General features: G+C 36.0%; 2 protein-coding genes across 9 annotated transcripts in view; both read left to right on the top strand.

The window, feature by feature from the left end:
• The first annotated feature begins 274 nt into the window (after positions 1 to 274).
• Positions 275 to 16,755, top strand: LOC135099971 (Golgi reassembly-stacking protein 2-like). Of its 2 annotated transcripts, XM_064002742.1 has the most exons (9): positions 275 to 466; positions 2,428 to 2,508; positions 4,630 to 4,833; positions 5,458 to 5,675; positions 6,571 to 6,691; positions 7,687 to 8,275; positions 9,526 to 9,603; positions 10,308 to 10,423; positions 10,969 to 16,755. In XM_064002742.1, exons 1-8 carry the CDS (start codon positions 404 to 406, stop codon positions 10,388 to 10,390), a joined length of 1,437 nt encoding a protein of 478 aa, XP_063858812.1. In that variant the 5' UTR covers positions 275 to 403; the 3' UTR covers positions 10,391 to 10,423; positions 10,969 to 16,755. The 2 variants fall into 2 exon arrangements, with proteins under 2 accessions (XP_063858812.1, XP_063858811.1); XM_064002741.1 differs by having other exon boundaries at positions 10,308 to 16,755.
• A 470-nt stretch (positions 16,756 to 17,225) lies between these two features.
• LOC135099970 (phospholipid-transporting ATPase IF-like) overlaps positions 17,226 to 19,969 on the top strand; it is a 21,970-nt gene continuing 19,226 nt past the window's right edge. Inside the window, exons 1-2 of one of the 7 annotated variants that reach the window (XM_064002734.1) lie at positions 17,226 to 17,242; positions 18,484 to 18,537. In XM_064002734.1, coding sequence (XP_063858804.1) covers positions 18,502 to 18,537 — 36 coding nt within the window. In that variant the 5' untranslated portion in view covers positions 17,226 to 17,242; positions 18,484 to 18,501. The other 6 variants (XM_064002738.1, XM_064002733.1, XM_064002737.1 and 3 more) reach the window with 6 other exon arrangements.

Raw genomic sequence — 19,969 nt, 5'->3', positions numbered from 1 at the left:
CATCAAATATGCTCATCTCAGGACACGATAATTATGATATTACAATAATACCATGTCATATTCCCTCCAGCATAGCTAGCGTCAAACATGAAGGATGTACTACGGAAACATCAACTTCATTTTCCAGAACCAGTAGATAAATAAATAAACCTTATAACAATTCACTATCATCAAAAATGCAAAAATGAGTTATAACCAGGCTGAAAATATAGGAATATGATGGGGGTGAGGGTAGTATTTAACCTTTTATCTCCGTATTTGTCACCTCCACATCAGCTGTTTACCCACAATCCCCAAGTGCCACCGTGTCTCGGGCTGCCGTGTCTGTATGTTTGTTTCTGTGTATGCAGCTTCCCTGTACACAGCAAGATAGTAATACCTTCCCTTGAGTTAATTCGCCAAGATGGGAGGCTCGCAGAGTGTTCATATCCCAGGAGGAGGAACTGAGGGCTACCACGTGCTGAGGGTAAAGTATAAACACCTGCTGCTGGAGAGGTGGTGAGAAATCTGCTATACCTACACCAGCTTCTTATGTTTTTATGTCAGATCTGCTTGTTTTGTACCTTTATTTGAGTTTTGAGTAAATTTTTTGGGTGGTTTGCAGTGAGGTAGTTTAAGGTTTTCTATTTTTCTGGACATATCGTTCACTTTTTCGTTATTCCAGGCCTTTTTTTTCTTTTTGTCTTGATTGTTTTCAGCGACCGGAGTTTAGTTTCAGAGTTACAGGTGCGCATTAATGTATTAACAGTTGTGCAGGGAAGGTTCTTTTCCTGCAGCGTATGATGTCCAGGACTGGCGCATGTGTTAGCCTAAGTTTGTTTACGATGTTGCCCCACCCAAAAACTCCAGGTAATTTGTCATTTTATTGTCAACCAGTATTGGAGTATTGGAGTGATTATAAACCCTCTATTTGTTACATATCTTGATGTATTAAGATTGTTGGTGATGCAGGTATGCTGGGTGACACGAGATCACATGCAGTAAAATAAATGTATGTGTGTGTATTGACTGAACAAGTAATAAGAATAAGAATATGGAATATATGTATAAATGTGTAATTTGTGCTAATCTGTGTAAGACACAAGGCAGTAACACAAACAGTGACATTATAGCAGATTATTCAGCCACTGAGAAGCTGAACTGGGGACGCTAGCAAAAAGGCACAAAGGAATACTGTGCCAAAACCAATCACAGAGGCAGAAAAAACATATGACATAAGCATTAGCTAATCCATGATGTCAGGACAGCGAATCACAGGTCAGGAAAACACTATGACATCACTGGGTGCCTCAAACAAAAAGTCTTGCTCTGCTATATAAACTGGAAAAATAACACTGCACTGGCAAAACACTAATATAACACCAAATTATAGCCCAAACCCATAGACAGCAAGGAGGATGGTGGTGATATAAGCTTGTAGGGGCAATCAGGCAGGCAGGAAGAGACCCCGACCAGGAAACAGCAGCACCAGGAGTAGGCATCGGAGTAAGTCAACCTATGTGGGATTTGTAGTGTCGTCATAAAGTGCCCTTAATAAGGTCAAATGACTCCGGCATCTTTGTTAACTACAGATCTAACATGCTGATGGAAATGAAGAATTGTGTCAACAGTAACAAAGTCCAGTGTAGTGTTTTTTTTTTTTTTTCTGGGGCATTTTGGAAGGGAATCTAGCTTGTTAACTACAGATCTAATATGCTGATGGAAATGAAGAATTGTGTCAACAGTAACAAAGTCCAGTGTAGTTTTTTTTTTTTTTTTCTGGAGCATTTTGGTAGGGAATCTAGCTTGTCATAATTTTGATCAGCATGGATGTAGTTTTAGAATTCTCGATAAAATGCTTTTCATTCACTTCAGGTTTATTTTATCATGCCTGAAACAAATAATGATACTGGCCTTTTTCTTATGATAATTTTATAGGACATTATATTAATTGTGTTATTCTTTGAGTATTTATCTGCTAAGTGTGGATAAGCTCATGGGCCCTCATCAGCATCAGCACTCCATTTCTCTTCATGCATAGATGTTATTCTGGAGTGTTGGCCAACTGGGAGTGTGTCAGGCTGAAATATGGATTTGTATGCAGCATTACAATTCTTTTGATTGCCCCGTGAGGGAAGTTCCTCTCAGTTTGAAGGTTATAACTTTGGTGAGATCTAGTTTTGAGAAGCCTTTCACTGTTCAGGCTGAAGCAGGACAGTTAGTATGACTAGGGGATCCTGTGTTCTGAACCTTACTTGCTGTCACTGTAATTATCATGTAACTTTGTCTTGTGGTTAGTGTTAAAAAAAAAATTGTCAAGCATTCAGCATTGTATATTGTCATTTTTCTTTATAGCTACTCATAAGATTATTTAATTGGCATAAGCTGCATGTTATTTTTAGTTTACTAGATTTTTCTGTGATTTAGATAATTATTTTTCTATTTCAGGTACAAGAAAATTCACCTGGACAGATTGCTGGACTTGAGGCATTTTTTGACTTCATAGTCTCTATTGGAAATACAAGACTAGTAAGTGCTGATGAGTGGAATCTGTGAAAAATTTTTCATGGAAATACAAATTTGTCCAGTGTATGCAATAGACTTTACAGGAAAGGTTTTAGATGGGTGTGTGTACACCTTTCTCAAAACACATTTCTTCCTCTTTTAAGTTTATGCAAACAATTCTTGCTTTATTTTACTTTTATTCCATTTTACTTTCACCTTCTAAACTTACTGTAGTAATATATTTTGTTCTGTTGCCTACAAAAGCTCATTTAAAAGATAATTTCTGTAATGAGGTAGAATTTTTATTGTTTTAAGGGAGCGAGTTCTTAAGGACCTGTCCCCTTATTTTCATGAAGTTAGTAATAAGTACATCAATTAACATGAAATTTTACTGGCAGACATCTATGATAGCTGTAGACATTTGTGAAACAATACATGAAAAGAAAAAAGAAAAAAAAAAGGTAAAAATCTTTTCATATCTACCCATAGTTTACATGCTATAAGCTCCAAAGGTAATTAACATAGACACAGTTTAAAAATACCAGTGAATAAAGTAATCATTATTAAAGATGTTGGTGAATTTATATTATCCATATATGCATTTTTAAGGCCAGAAAAATTAAGATACACATTTTTTTTAGCAGCCTAGGTAATTTTCTGGAAATTGTTAAAAATAAAATATATAATTAGTAAACACTTAAAAAAAAACAATTCCAAGGTTAAGAGAAAAAAATCAACAAACACAGTGCAAAAGAAATTAAAGTGATAGGAGAAAAACTGAGACTACAGTTACGATTTGAAGAGCAAAAACTTGCATCTCAGAAAAACGTATTTTTCTAGCAGCACCGTGCTGCTGGTAGCGTATTCCATGTCAAGCCGAACCTTCTCCTTTCCGCTCTTTTTCTTATATGGTGTGTCCATGGCTTTATTCTTCCCTTCTAAATACTTGTGCAATTCAGCAGTGTTCTTAATTCCAAGGCGGTCAATCAAACAGCTTTTCAAATGACCAACAGTGTAGTAGGAGACAGCAGTTGTGACTGCAAAGTCAGTCATTCTTTTGCTGACATTGCAATGTTTTGGGCAAATCCTCCATATGTGTGAGTGAAGGTGTTCATTGTGGTTTTGAGTCATTCCTTTCATACATTTAGTGAGCAAGTCATCAGTTGCGAGTCTGTCATAAATTGTCTTTATGTCCTTCAGCTGTTATGTGTCCAGGTGAAAATATACTTCAATTTCTATATAAGATGCAGGTGTTTCCTTTTGGGCAATGCTTTTATTATAAAAACACCATGAATATTCACCTTGAGCACATAAATGATGCTGTGGGTTTTCATCAGTGGATGTGGAGTGGTAGAAATTAGATAATATTTCAGCCCTTATTTCTGCAGCACTTGTGCTGACCTTCCTATTCATGCTTATTTGGTAGTAGTGCTGGAGGCTGTTGATGACAGTGTCTGTCAGCTTGTTCTTTCCTCCAAATCATGACCACTGTGTTCCTATTCTTTTTACTTTCTTCAGACCATGTAGGGCAATGCCCGAAGGCAGTCAAACACTCAAAGTGTGAATTCACACACACATTCTGATCAAGCTGTAATCATCAATAATGATGCATTCAGCAGGTAGGCTTGTGGCAGGCTGTGGGGCACACCAGCTATGAAAGATGCCAGATGTCTCTGGAATATTATCTAAAAAAAATTGTGCTAAAATTCAAGAAAAAACACAGAAAACGACTTAAGTGTCAAACATCGTGGATTTAAAGGGCAAAGCGAGCTGTCATACGATCTGCCCTTTAAAATTTAAATGCCACTGTAAACAATGCATTCACATTTATGATAATCACAGAAGATGCTCCCACAACATTCTTTTATTTTTTGGAGGGCTTATTTGATTTAGGCAATTTCATCAATATATTGCTTAAAATTCAGGTACAGGTCCCTTAAGAGAGAAAGAGAGTCTACATTTTATTCACATCCCATATTTTTTAGTTTGTGTCAGTTGACATAAATATGCTACTCCTATTGATTCTGAATGCTTCATATTTACCATGGGGTAATAATATATAGGCTAGTAATGATGTTCTTAGTAAGCAGGATATATGTTTTTAAAAGCTGTATTTTCTCTGAATGATACAAATAATTTTTTCAGGATCAGGATAATGATACCCTGAAAGAACTTTTAAAAGGCTCAATTGAGAAGAATCTCAAAATGACGGTGTACAGTAGCAAGACTCAAACCATCCGTACTGTCAATATTGTGCCATCCAACCTGTGGGGCGGCCAGGGTCTGCTTGGCGTCTCCATACGATTTTGCTCATTTGAAGGTGCCAATGAAAATGTTTGGCACATATTGGTAAGACACATTTTTTCTGTTATTTTTGTATCTATCATGTTTAGTATATTTTTCATCCAAGTGCCAAGTAATCTTGAATACAGAGTAACTCCCCTTCCTGTAAACCATGAGTCATAGCTTCATTAACCAGATCCCTGTGTTTAGCGAACTTCAGTATGATTATCAGCATGACTGGTTATTCAAACCACTGTTTATGAACCTTTGGTTGAGAAGGAACTGCTGAATGCATCTTGTCATTTTATATACCTGTGTACTACTTCATTATTATTAGGGCTGTTATTGATTATGCAAATGCAGTTCGCTAGTATATTATGATGGTAGAATTTAACATAAAAGTTATTGTCAGCTGCATACTTGTTGACCTACCTTGTGCAATTATTATATTTTTTATTGTCATATTATGGTTGACTTAAATTTTGTGATATATGAAGTTTGAGAAAAAGCTGTAATAGCAGAGGCAGTGTAAAACATAATAGAACAATAGAAAGTCATGATGTGGCGACTATAGACATATGGCAGCAATCTATTAATATTTAGATTTTTTTTACTTGTGCAGGATGAACAAACAGTATAAGTAAATATGTATGAGATCATTGTGAACACAAGTCACTGTCTTCATTGCAGGATGTGGAGCCCAACTCCCCTGCTGACATTGCTGGGCTTAAAGGGTTTAAAGACTATATCATTGGTGCTGACTCAGTTCTGCATGAGAGTGAAGACTTGTTCTCACTCATAGAAGCTCATGAAGGTCGTCCCCTCAAGTTGTATGTGTACAATGTGGAGACAGATTCATGCAGGGAAGTTACAGTCACACCAGACACTCAGTGGGGAGGATCTGGAAGGTATGTGTCATAATGCAGTTGTGGTTATAGCAAGTTTGTTACATGATTAGTAGCTTTAAGCCATCCGTTACTGAGTGCACGATCCCAAACCCCCATCTCACACCATTTTTTTTTGTGCACTTTTCCCAATTTTGTGGGTGTAGTTTACATTTATTCTTACACCCTTATTTAGTCATTTATATAATTTCTTTTTGTGTGTTCATTCAAATTTTAGTCATAAGATGCATATTATATGAAATAAGACAAATTTTCATTGTCACTGCTCACCTCACTGTTATTCTCAAGCAGATATTCATCTGAATCATTTATGATGCCATGTGACCCTTATAACTAAGTTTCAAGAATCATTTCACTCCTAGACTCACTCTCAGACAGAGATAAGGATGATGTGCTGCAGTACATGTCATTAACACATTCCATGGCATCACCACCCACACCACACACCACTCCCATTGTCCTTGAAGTACAACTTGTGATAAGGTGCCATTTTGTCATTTTGTCATGACAAGTCATAAGAATCATACAAATCAATAAGATGAGGCCCTGTGTATTGTCAGTCAGGCTATGATTTACTGGAGTATTTCATTGGTCCCTCAGAGGAAATTTCTGTAAATTACTATGGTAACTCGCTGGTAAGGAAGGAGTTAATCAGCTTAACCAAACTGAAGAGAGCAAGAGTTACATAATCATTTTCCCAGATGCTGGGATTTTTTTGACCAAGTATTTTCTTAGTGTCATTATAAGAAAATAACAGTGGTGCTTTATATAATTTTTTGTATGAAATCTCTCCTCAACATCTGCATGAGAATTTAAGTAACCATTTATCCTAGAACAGAATAATAAAAAAAAAAAAGATATTATTAATTCTAATCTTTGTTTAATTTTCTTTGGACAGTTTGGGATGTGGCATTGGCTATGGATATCTCCATCGCATTCCAACGCAGAGAGGGGAAGTCAAAGCTGATACTTCAAAGGAATCACCAGGTGGTAGCTTAGATCCTGAACCTTTGTTACAGGTATGTTCATAAACAGACTGATTGCAATGTAATGAAATAAGTGGGAATTCATGGAGGAGGAACAGAGGAAGTGATATATGTAGAGCTGTGAACTGGGTATTTATTATGAGACTGATATGTAACAAGTATGTGACAAAAGTTTAGGATGCATTTTGAGTTTCCCTTGATTTAGGAAGAACATGCTACAGTGGATGAAAAATGGCTCTAGATAGTTCTTAGTTACAAAGGGGTAAGTGGTGGATTGTTTAAGGCAATAAAATATTTTTGTGATTATTCATGGAAACAAAGTGTTTAATGAGTTTGTGTGTGGAGTAACATGGAGGGACTAAATAAGATTTGAGGAGAAGAACTGGTGTTTTGAGAAAGTTGGCTGGATGGGCAGATCATGTGTGTTAAGATGGTTTGGCCATGTAGGGAGAGTGGAAGACAGAATACTAGTAATGAGGTCAGATGTGCATTATGGAAGATTAAGGGAAAGGCAATGAACTGGATGAACTGAGCACTGAATGAGTGGAATGACTGTGCAGGAGGCAAGAGTGATTGTATGTGATAAAGATCAATGGAGAATGACAGTGGTCAGTGCATTAAAAATGATGCAGTTTCAATGAGCCCTGAGAGAGGGATGTGGGTGTACTTAGTGGGACCCACTAGCATATAGACACAATTAGGGTGCAAGGCACTCTATGGAAGTACCCTGTGCCTGCTGTGGTCTCAGGATTGGAGTAGGTGTAGAATAGGGAACACTCTCATTATGAAGGGGCAACAGTGTATATTGTTGGGCCACACTATTGGTATATGTGACCAGCTGTGCTGTGCCTAAACTCCTGGGGTGTAGTTCAGTGGTCCATGAGACTGCCCTTCCACCGGGGACTGATGGGACTAAGAGTGTGAATGATGTTTATGTGAGTGTGTGGTGCTTCGTCTAGGCTACCCTATATGAGATCTGGTCTGTTATATAGGTAGATGGACAGATTATTTATTTGGTCCTTTCGCAGGTGGCCACTGGAAATGACGTTGAAGCTCTGGCCTCCAGTGTGGCAGGAATAAATGTTGGTGAGAGTACACCAGTAGTGGCAACTGCAGGCTCCACTATCCCTCCACCCACTGCATTTACCACAGCATCAGAGCAACAGTCAGCATCTGCAACAGCAACAACTACTGCCACCCTCCCCGTTGTTCCTTCTGCAACCCCCATTATTCCTCCTCATACTTCTTTCACACCATCATCACTACCTCCACCTTCTGAAATACCTGCTAGTTTCACGACTCCTACAACACATATTACTACAGAAACTCCAACACAGATTCCTTCTCAACCCCTTGTTCAGACTGCTGAAGTTCCCATGCATCCTCCTCCAGATGTTTCTCCCTTGAACCCTGGTCTTCCTCCTCCACCTCTTTCTCAACCCAGTCCATTGACCATGGGTGGTGCTCCCACTGTCCCAAGTATGCCTAGTTTGCCTCAATCTTTAGGAAACCCTGATTCCAGTGTTCCTATGATTCCTTTATCTGGTGCTGCAGGCATGCAGCCAAGTCCAAGTCAGTACTACTCGTCTCCAGTTGTCCCTCCACCAGCTTTTACTGGTGAGTCCTTTGGCACCACATAAATGTAGTAATTCTTCAACTTTCTGGATGTAGGTCTGTACAGGGAGACTGCTAGAGATTGTGTAGGTTGGTGAATTGCCATTAGGTGGACAAGGGGAAAGCATACAAGCATATTTACAGCCTTATGAAAAACCATATGCTTTGGTGGATAAGATGACTTTCAGATAAGACGACCCCCAAATTTTGCTTTGAATTTAATGGTTTTAGCTGATAATGGTGGTATAAGACAACACCCAAACTACTAAACCATCTGTGATGAAGTTTAGGTCAGTGAGCACCAGACAACTCAGATGGTAATATACCAGTACAATGAATAAAATGCCTTCTTCATCTTCAAGTGCAAAACTAAACCTAAAATGAAATTCCCACCAGGTGCTTTTGTACATTTTCATGAAAAAGGATGTGTGGATGATGATGATGATGGTGTAAAATTATGGATAGGCAATGTGCGGTACGATCAGTTTTCCTAAACATAAACAAACCTTTGCTGTGCACCGGCTGCTTGTGTTGGGTTGTCGGCTTTATTCTTCTCTCATATATATATATATATATATATATATATATATATATATATATATATATATATATATATATATATATATATATATATATATATATATATATATTTTTTTTTTAGGTACACTGACTATTTTTTTATTTTATTTATTTATTTATTTATTTATTTATTATATTTTTTCAGTACACATATGGACTTTGTCCCTATACAACATTGCAAGCTGGAGAGATTCATCTTCTGTTTTCAGCAGGAATACATTTCAGTGCATTTTCTCAAAACAAATTTTTATTTTACTATGATTAACTTCCCCAAAAGTTGTGATAAAGTCAAAGCAATTCAAATCCACATTACAATGGTATTTTGCATAAAATTTTGTTTTTGTATCTGATGTATAGGATGACTTTTTTTTTTTTTATAATTATTTAAGTGCTGCCTTATACTCCAAAATATATGGTAGTTATTCTGTGTAAGTTTTTGTAGGACCATTGCATTTATTTTTTTCTATAGCAGTGCTTCATGAAGGCTCATACCCCCCCTAGTGCTCCACTTAACCATATTTGCAGGAAATGTGATGCCTAAGAATGTTCATTGGCTAAGATATATGTGTATAAGGATGTAGATATCTGCCATAGATAGTTCTTTTATTCAGTATTTCAGTTTTGAATACCATTGGCAAAATTGATCAGTAACAAAATTTTTCTGGTCTTCACAGCTCCTCCAGCAATGCCATCCATCCCCGGCATGCCTGTGACTACACCAATAAATCTGCCTGGAATGCCTCCTATTACAGGTAAAACCTGATTTATTACATTTTACTATACTTTTTGAATTTATGGATCAGCCTTATCTTCACCTTTTAGAGAACTGATTGCAGTGCAAAATATGGTAAGGCAGGCAACAGTGTCACAAAAAAAGATGACTATTGATTGAAAAAGTTATGATGCATTTAACTGCCACCCATTTGGTTGTCTAACAAAGTCTAGCATCTGAAAAAATGTTCTCCCCAAGAGATTGTGGATTATAAGCTATAGGAGTGTTTATCAACTAGTGGTTTAGAACTTAATCTTATGGTAACATTTCAGTTTTTTTGATGTGGGGCCTTATCAAATCAGCTAATAGAAGCATTGTGTCATGTTTTTATCAATAGTCAATATCACCAATTGTAACCTAAAATGTATTAACTAAAAAGCTTTATTTTAAGAGGAAAAGTGCATTTGGTGTGCTCATTTCTTCCTGTGATGTAGCTTTCTTGCTCCAAAACTCACATTTCCTGTGAGTAGCTAGGATCTATAGGTATCCTCTTGTTATTTATGCCACAACCATCCTTTGCAGAGGTCTTCCTAGAGGAGGGCAAAGCATCAGTGATAATATTAAGTTTATAAGCATTTATTCATAAGTTGTACTCTTGTTTAGAATACAATAATGACTGTTGAGGCAAGCTTACTTTAGTCACATTATTGATATTAAATAAGGTTGTTTGGCTTGTATTTTCAGTTAGTGCCACCTTACCACCTGAGTCATTTCAAAACATCTCCAGCAATGCACAACCCTCAACGCAGCCCCAGCCTGTGCAGTAGAAGGCTTTCAAGATCCACATCATCTTTTGAGAGGTGTATAGAAATATATTTACAGTTTCATTACATAGTCCTGTGATTCATATTCCCTCATTGCTGTAAAATTAATGTCTACTTTGTCATGAAAAATCGTTATCATATTTTATACATGTATGTAGAATACAGGTTAAGAATCCTTTATTCAGAATTTTAAAGTACGAAAACTCCAAATCTTTATATGCCGACATCTGTTACTCGTCCACATTTCCGTATCATTATGATGACTAGAGCTGTACAGTAATATTATTAATAATGTTGCTGTATGATTTTAGAAGAAACATTATGGATATATCAGTACAGTGTATACTTTACAGAACTAACCAGTAAAGTCACACAGGTGGGTCCAAGAGTTTGCATTATCTCTCCATGCTGGTAACCTCCAGATACATCTCTTTTTCTCCTGGCTGTCTTGCTTTAACATTCACATTCATGCAGATGCAATGAAAACCAAGTTTATGCATGTCCCTGAACACATAACCATCTGACAATCCACATTGTCACAAGTTTTTTTTATTACCCTCATAATTTTCTCTAACTTTCAGTCCAGTGTGCAGTAAATTCTACAAGATGGTTGACACTCATCACAAAATAGTTTTTGTGTTAGATGATTTTGTCCCACTGTATGGTGAATAGCAAAGTTCTGAGCATGTGTAAGGCAGACTACAATGCTTAATCATACAGTTTCATCTCATGATTTGATTTATGATAGCTTTTTGTAATGTAAATCCATTGTAAGTTGAGGTGTGTATGTGTATTCCAAAATCTGGAAAAAATCTTAAATTCAGAATACTTGCCATCCTGTGGATTTTGAACGAGGGATTCTAAACTTGTATTGATGAAATGATTAAATTCTGAATAATACTTGTAGTATTTAAAAGTCTGTTAAGAGGTATAACCTAGAAATTAATTATCAAAATATAAAGATTGGGAAGCACTTGTTTTATACTAACAAGTTTATGACTTGCACTTGTACATTATCCCTTGAATATATATATATATATATATATATATATATATATATATATATATATATATATATATATATATATATATATATATATATATATACACACACACAGTATATTTGAAATTATTATTTTAAGCTAACCTTACTTACTTGTAAGCTACTTTATGCTGGTTGGTAAATGTCAGTGCATATAAAAGAATTTAAAATTTTCTTGCACAGTAAGGAAAAGCATCAAGTATTTTAAATATGGCAATGCATAGACAAATTTATAGATTATTAGATGACAAACAAATTTATTGACAGTAAGCAATTATGCAATTATATGAAATTAGAAGCATGAGGCATATTATTTATTCCATTATATCATTACATTCAACGTTATTAGATGTGTATCAGATGTTGTTGGTATATCAGATGATGATGAATGTACTAATGTGTGTGTGTGTGTGTGTGTGTGTATGCATATATAGGCAGTGCTTGTTTTCATTTTTTTTAATTTTTTTAATTTATATTTTTTGTCATGTATCTTTTTTTTTTTTCTTTTCCTTTGAACTTGGGAGTTTGTAATGTATTCAGCTTGGGTCTTGTTTCCATACTGTTAGCTTTCATCCAGAGTTTGACTATCACACTGCAGTGGTTGTGTTATTAGGTCATGCATGTTGGAATATATTTTCTTATTCTGAGTACTAATGTAAGCATAAATCTTGAAATTCAGACTAATTTTATCCTTCCAATAGTATCTGTATAATGGTTTCTCTTACATCATATTGAAAAACCTATGTGAAATGGGAATTACATTCCTGACCACCCCAAAATTTGTTAACAAATTGACACATGCCACATTTTGTACTGGCAATAGTGATTGATCATTTGGTATGAGACCAGATCAAGCAGATCAGCTGAAATATTGTTTGCTAAAGCATTTTACCTTTGGTCAATCAAGGAATGCCACATCTTGTCTCACTGAGAATAAAAGTATAGAGGAGAGGGATTCACAGTCCTCTCACTGCAATAATGCTCCAATAGAAGACTATATCAGCAACATCCCTGCCTTTGGTGTTAGCAGCAGCTCCATGAAGGAGTCAAAACAGAATTAGTTGCACGATACCAATCAGTGTTTTGTCTTCTATAGAACTAAAACTAATATGAACTGGTAGTACTTAACTCTTAGGTATTCTTAAAATGGTTCTCCATAAAAAGCAACTAATTTCAAGCAGCTAAATACAGTACAGTGCTTTCTTTTTATAATACTTGTGCATTACACAATAAACTATACTGTGAAAAAACAGTAATTAATGCACTATAGTGACTTGTAACAGTATTGTAACTTCTGCTTCTTCATAGCATGGAGCTGTTTGAGAAGTGAGAGGGGAAGTATTAGAAGTAAATATAAATATTGTGTTTATTACAAGTTTTTCATTGTGAAATTTTTTGTGTGGTAGTGGGAACCTGGTATTACTTGGCTTTATTTGGAACTGTATCACACTCATTGCATTTGTCCTTTTTTTTCCTAATCCAGGCTGTTAGGCTGCTGTCCATCATGTTATTAAGAGTATAGGCCAATCCAGAATGAGACAGTAGCTTTTTTCCTTGTTTGCTACTAGATAAAGGATTAATTGCTGTTGTTGTTGCAAAATGTGGTAATAATTAGTATGGACAACTTTACACATTTTGCACTGTGCAACTGCACATGCTCTGTAAAAATAGGCATATGTAAAGAAAGCAATTGCCCTGCTTTCTTTTTTAGATTGATCATAAACTTGTATGATGAAAGTATCACGAATATACGTTTCTCACATTTCTGGAACATTGAATGCTTGTTTAGCATGACCTACCTTTGTGAAGCATCATATAGAAGTATTTGATTTAGGAGTAGAAGCAGATAGGTATGCCATTGAGTTTTCAAACTTTTTAAAAATTATTTGGATGTGTAGGTGGGATGATTTTATTTATTTATTTATTTAATTTTAATTTATTTTTTATTTTTTTTATTTTTTTTATTATCAAATAGTTTTCTGGATAGGTGGTCTGAGTAATCCAGGTGTCCTTATTTTCAGAGGCCTGACCAAAAACCATAAAATAATTAGAATGAATATAGCATAAATAACTTTCTCTCTCTCTCTCTCTCTCTCTCTCTCTCTCTCTCTCTCTCTCTCTCTCTCCAAGGAAATGCTCTAACCATTAGCAGCATATAGGCCTAAACACTTACAGCAATTCATGAAGGAAAGAGATTTTTTTGTAGAGATAACTTCTCACCATTATTTTGATGTGTTGAAATCCTATTATGTTACATTTAATAACAGTAAACCCTTGCTAAGCTGGGCTCATTGTGGGAGAAGGCAAGGCTGACTTGGCCAAAAGTCAGCCTACTTGGAGGCCATCCATTAGATGTGAGTGAAAATACTTTATACATGTGGTTAAAAAGTGTCAATAGTAAAATACAAAATTCAGAGGAAAAACCTATTTCAAGCGCAGTAAAAGTATGCTTGCTTTCTTCAAATGATGGCATTTCAGTTGATCATTCAATTAGAATAACAGTCAGTGATGTAATAATTCACATGTAACCAAGTCTCCAGCACAATCCTTGCTACAGTCATGGTTGCCTCTCAGCTGATACTCAGTTGTGAATGAAAGGAGATTCACTCACTGGAAGATTACAAATGTTCACTGACAATGAATAGACCCTTTGTGTGTCAGAATAATTAGACACTCTTGCAATGATAGAGAAGTGCCTTTTTTTCCCATATTTTTATGATTTACCTTCAGAATTTTCTCTTGAATTGCTGCTTTCAAAGAATCATCTTTGGACAAGCTTGCATGTTGTGTTCCTGATGTGTCAGCTACTGTAAGCTCTTTTATCTGTGAATTGAAAGCATTTGTATTATCTTGCAGACTTCTATGACTACTGAATCAGATTTTTGAAAGTGTTATTCATTGTTTTAATTTAAATCTTTAGGATTCATGGAGGAATGTTTCATATATTCATGTGAAACAAAGAAACATGTTTCACCTCTAAGGCATCATCAGTCTAATCAGGATTGTAGCCTCTGGTATTTTCAGTCTAATGTTAGAAAAGAGCCCATGCAACAGAGTGAAACCTGACTTCTAGAAGTCCCTGGTAAAACTGACACATAGGAGAGATGCTCCTGTCAGCATATGCTTGGTAAAGTGCAGGTTGGGTGATGTGTGTAAACCAGGCAGCTTATGTTGTGTTTACTTGTGGTGGCTTAAGGCTGATGACTTATCCTGTATTGTACTTTGTGGAGTCTGATTTGGCAATGGTTTACTGTGTACCTATTATGTTTGTGATTACATGTTAGTCAACAATTCTTACTATTTCCAGTTAGATGGCCTTAATGCTTACAAAAAATATCAGTGTTGCTACAGCATTTGGTTATTAATGCTTTACTCATTATGTTGTGGTCTTTTATGTTCACTTTGTTTACATATAATTTCAGCTTTTCTTTAGTTCTGGATATCAAAAATAGGACTTTATTACTCATTCTAACTTTGGATTAAATTTTGTGGGATGGATGAAGTGGCAACAGGCAAGCATATTGACCTTGTGGACAAACCACATACATCTTTAGATTAACAGTGCTGTTATGAGTTTGAAACAAATGATATGCACTCAAAATATTATTTGGTTATGAGGAATGTTAAAAAGCTCTGAGACTAGATAAAAGTAAGAAACTGTACCTAATTCAAATTTTTCTACCATCCCTTTTGAAATATATAGTACATTGATCCTCTGCTTCCAGCATTTATGCCACACTTAGGATGTTTTCTTGGACTCACTTTGTGTCAAGCACTGTGTGATTTGCATGGGATCTTTTTCCATGGTATCAAAATAACAATCTTTCAGCCTGAGCTTAATTTTCACCAAGAGGAAAAAGAATTGCATGGAGCCCAATACAGTGAGCAGAAATGTGTGGAGTTAAGAGTTGGTGTGAGGAAAAATCTTTGCTTTTTCCATTCACTGTGAATGGACATGTTGTGATGGAGCAATAATAGCTTAGAACACTAAAGCAGAAATTGGTGTTAATGGCCTGAGTGCAGGACAGATTCATCATTTAGAACTCTACAAATAGAGAACAGTAATAATAATAATATGAAGTCCTTGAACTACCTAAAGGAACGTGAGTAGTCTTGACATTTCTTAAGAATGGTTTGTTATCAAAACTAAATTGTTTTTGCTCACAGAAGCCAAGCTATACATACAGCCAAATACAGCATTGTATTCTGCTCATGGAAGCTTTGGAGCTGTCATGTACTTGTAGCTTGAGCACGGTTGTATAACCAATATTTAAGTGAATTGTTTCTGAGCTCAGAAGCCAAGTCACCCTTGTTACTATTTGATATCAAGCTGTGGTTAGAAACCATGCATATACCTTCAGTTCGTGAAAATTAGTTCTTTATTTTTTGACATATCAACAAAGTTGAATGAAGCCAAGCAATCAAGTGTCAGGTGTCCATATGATTATCTTGGTGTGAAACTGGAATATTTTTGTATAAAAGTGCTAATTGGGGAATATGAATTTTAAGCTCACCATGTAAAAGATTAGTAAATCAAGCTGCTATGAAACTTCCACCAGCACTGTATATGATGAACAGGTTTTCCAAAAAGAAAACAGCAGAAATTTTGGAACTTGCTTGAAATAACATTTTAAGGCTAAATTTTCATGATTGATGCTCTTAATTATCTTATCAAGTTACAGGGAAGTTAGCAAAGGCAAACTTTGGTACCTGATTGTGAACTTGAACTGTCACCAACTGACTGAATGACAGCTAGTGGCAATGGAAGAAGCTATCTTGTAGTTGACCTCTTTAGTATATGTATTATATATTGTTTCCCTTTCTTTTCATTGTCATTATTTTTTTTTCCATAGGAATGAACATACAGAATATTTCTTTTCAAATAAACATATATCAAGATATTTTCCTTGCTGAGGAAATAACAGGTATGCTTGTGAGCTCTACTACCTGATATATGAACTGTTTTGATAATGAAATCAATCAATTAAAGTGGCCTGAAAAGAAAAAAAAAACCTTACATGTTCAATATATTCTTTTTATTGAATATGTTGATTTTACTGTTAAAACTGTGTATGTATCAGACAGTTGTTGCATCTGTGGCATAAATACTATTCATGTATAAGATCCTTCACATCCTCCAGTGTACATATGTATATTGCTTAATTGCTTTTTACAAAAGAAAACGGGCTGGTGCACGGAAGTAAGAGGACATTGAATTTTATCTCTGTGTAATGCTAACTAATGAGGAATGTTTAATTAAAAATCATAGATATGAGTATGTATGATATACATAAGCTTTATGTTATAGTACATCACAGATTCTATACATTGATTTTGATTTTCCTTAATGTACATACGTATATATTCTTAGTACCTAATCATTTATTTTTTTTCTTTACGTGTATGTAACAAGTGATATTTTTTTTTACCCTTTACTACTACTACTACTACTACTACTACTACTTCATCTTTCTTTTGTTGTCGTTGTTGTTGCTACTAGCCTACAACAACAACAACAACAACAACAACAACTACTACTACTACTACTACTACTACTACTACTACTACTACAGCTACTAAAAGAGAGAGAGAGAGAGAGAGAGAGAGAGAGAGAGAGAGAGAGAGCAACCGACACAAGACAAGGCCACCGAGAGAATCACAAACACACCAAAGAAACACAAACAGAAAAATTAACAACTAAAGCGGTGGGAATGAATGACAGGAAATTCCAGTGATTATGAAAACAAGTCACACTCGCCTTAAACATACAAGTCCCTGGCAGGACAGTATTGCCGAGGACACCACGAGACTAAGTGCGCGCGTTGAGACGTGGTGGTATTCTTAAACGTTTCGGCTCCTCATTTAATTTCTAGTGGAAATTGTCGAGACTTTCAGAAATGTATCCACGATTCTAAAGATAGTTCAACATGTTTTCTGCACCTGTCATGTAAAAACACACTCACGAGACCCCTACTCCTCCGTGGGCTTTGAAAATAATTCCGATGGGAGAACGAAGCGCTTATGAATATTACCCAAGGAGTGATAATTCTGAGTGAGTGATCGTGTTCACTTATCTTGATATATCAATAATCTGATGTGAAAGTTACTGATGTTTTCAAGCCTTTTTTTTTATTTCGTTGCTTAAAACGGATTTTGCACCATGGAAAAAAAAAAGTAGAGGGTGAGACTAATTATCACTGTAGACCTTGAAAAATAATCCTGATGAGAAAACACAATGTTAAAATTACGATCTTAAGTTTTACTTTCGCCCTATAACGGTATTGAACTTATCTGAACACCGGCATTACACTGATAACAAGCTGGGAAAGTGGCTCAGACTTGCTATCGGGCGGTGATAAGATAAAGCAGAAAAATAAGGCAGCTGTATTACGTCGTCTGTAGTAATTGTGCTCGGCTGTAGACAGGAGGTAGTTGTGCTGACGATAGTGGTAGCGGTGAGGGTTCCCCGCTTGCCTCTCCGTGAACTGGTTTGCGCTTGATTTTTACTTTGTGTGTGTGTGTGTGTGTGTGTGTGTGTGTGTCCTCGTCGCTCTCTTCGTCTCTCCTTCTAGCTGTCGGTCTGTCTGCGTACCTGTCTGCCTGTCTGTCAATAACAAACACCTTAAATAGTCAAAACAACAAAGAGGAAAAAAGAAGCTTCCTTAAGTGCATTCTCTCTCTCTCTCTCTCTCTCTCTCTCTCTTTAGGTGAGTTTTATTTTAAAGCCTTCCTCCAGATCACAGTGCCATATCACTGAGACATATATAGAGAAAATATAGAAAAAAAAAAAAAGAAACGGAGTCACGAAAGATCCCAAACACACAGCACACATATGTACAATATTGCATAAGTGTGATTTAACTATAAGTATAACTTTTAATGCCTCTAGAATCCCTCCCCTCCCTAAAAAAAAAAAAAGAAGGTAGTTTTAACTTAATTCTATATACTGTTGTTTAACTTCCGTGATAACATAGATTATCGTGTGTGTGTGTGTGTGTGTGTGTGTGTGTCATCTGTGAGTGTGTATCTAACAGCTTTCCTCGGCTCGGCACAGCGCAAGGGACAGAAAAACATGGCTCTGAAGAAATTGTTCTCTAGAAATACGAAGGTAAGAATCACATGCTCAAGTGATGCACATTTTCTTTCCCTCCCAATATACAATGAACCATCACTTCTACGTGCTAATATTCTCTTCAGGGCAAGTCTCTCTCTCTCTCTCTCTCTCTCTCTCTCTCTCTCTCTCTCTCTCTCTCTCTCTCTCTCTCTCTCTCTCAAACGACAAACTTTGAATTCTCTTCTGTTTTCATTTTTTCAACCTTTGATAGATGTAGCACGTATCTGAGACACCTCTGAAACTATTTTGATCTTCCCTTTGAAACTCTTATATCTACCGTGAACACTTAGAAGAGCAGCGATTAAGCTTTCTTTCTTTGTTTCTCTTCCTTCCTTCCTTTCTTTCTCTTTTTCTTATTTCCTTTTTTCTTTTCCTCTTTCCTTTCTTTTTGCCTTCTTTCTTTCATTAATCCTTCCTTCCTTCCTTCTTTTTCTTTAGTCAGTGGTCAGTCTTCTAAACATGTAAAAAAAAAAAAAACCCGAAAAGTAAATACTGTTTACATTTTAATTTATTTAATTTAATTATTTATTTTTATCACTCACCACATGGCACAACCAGGGAAGGAGGGAAAGGGGCAGGGAAGAGTGAGCTATAAAATGAATTTAACGAGTTCCCATGAGAATAAAGGAAAAAGGAAATCACCGTGTATTCCTTTCGTTTGTACGTGAAGCAGCACTGTAAACTATTGATTAATACGGAACTCTTGTTTTCCTGCTTCGCCAGGGACACTGCATGAAGATCGAGGAAGAGGAGGAATACTTTACTTTAATCTTTTACATATCTTCTTACCTATCCATTTATCAACCTGCCGGTTCTTTTTTGTTTTAACGTCTAAGGGTATTGGCCAATGATATAAAAAATGGGAGCAGAAAGAAAGAAAAATAAAAACGCTTAACTTCCCGCTTCCAAAACGTTATAGAAAGAAATAAAAGGAAGAAAACAAATGATTTCCAGAGGAGTCCTAGTGATACTCTTCTTCTGTAACGTCTTTACAACACAAATATTTCAGCGGTGTTGAAGGTGTTTCTGCCCAGGCCCGCCTCTTCAGTGAAGAGAAGCAAATGCTTCTCAGTTACTCGCATTTTCACATACATCTTTACTAGAAAAAATATTTCCTCGCTAACCATGCTGCCTGTATTATGCTGATGAAGAAGACGAAAAAAGAAAAATCAATAATGCTTGCTTTTTACAAAGTAGATTCTGAAAGGCAGTGGTTCCAGACGGTTGGGATTCCTTTTTCTGCTAAATATGCGTAGTATCTGTTGTAGTTATTGAGAACATAAAGAGTGGATTTTTATATTTCTGTGAACAGACACTCATTTATAATACACCCCGGGAAATATTTAGCGGAGGTAGTACCGTCCTGTGTGTCTGCGTGCGAATTTTTATTTTAATTTTGTTTACCTTTTTTAAACCTGTAACCAGT

The sequence above is a fragment of the Scylla paramamosain genome, chromosome 4 (assembly GCF_035594125.1).
Source record: "Scylla paramamosain isolate STU-SP2022 chromosome 4, ASM3559412v1, whole genome shotgun sequence".
NCBI lineage: Eukaryota > Metazoa > Arthropoda > Malacostraca > Decapoda > Portunidae > Scylla > Scylla paramamosain.
This window is presented reverse-complemented; position numbering and strand designations above follow the sequence as displayed.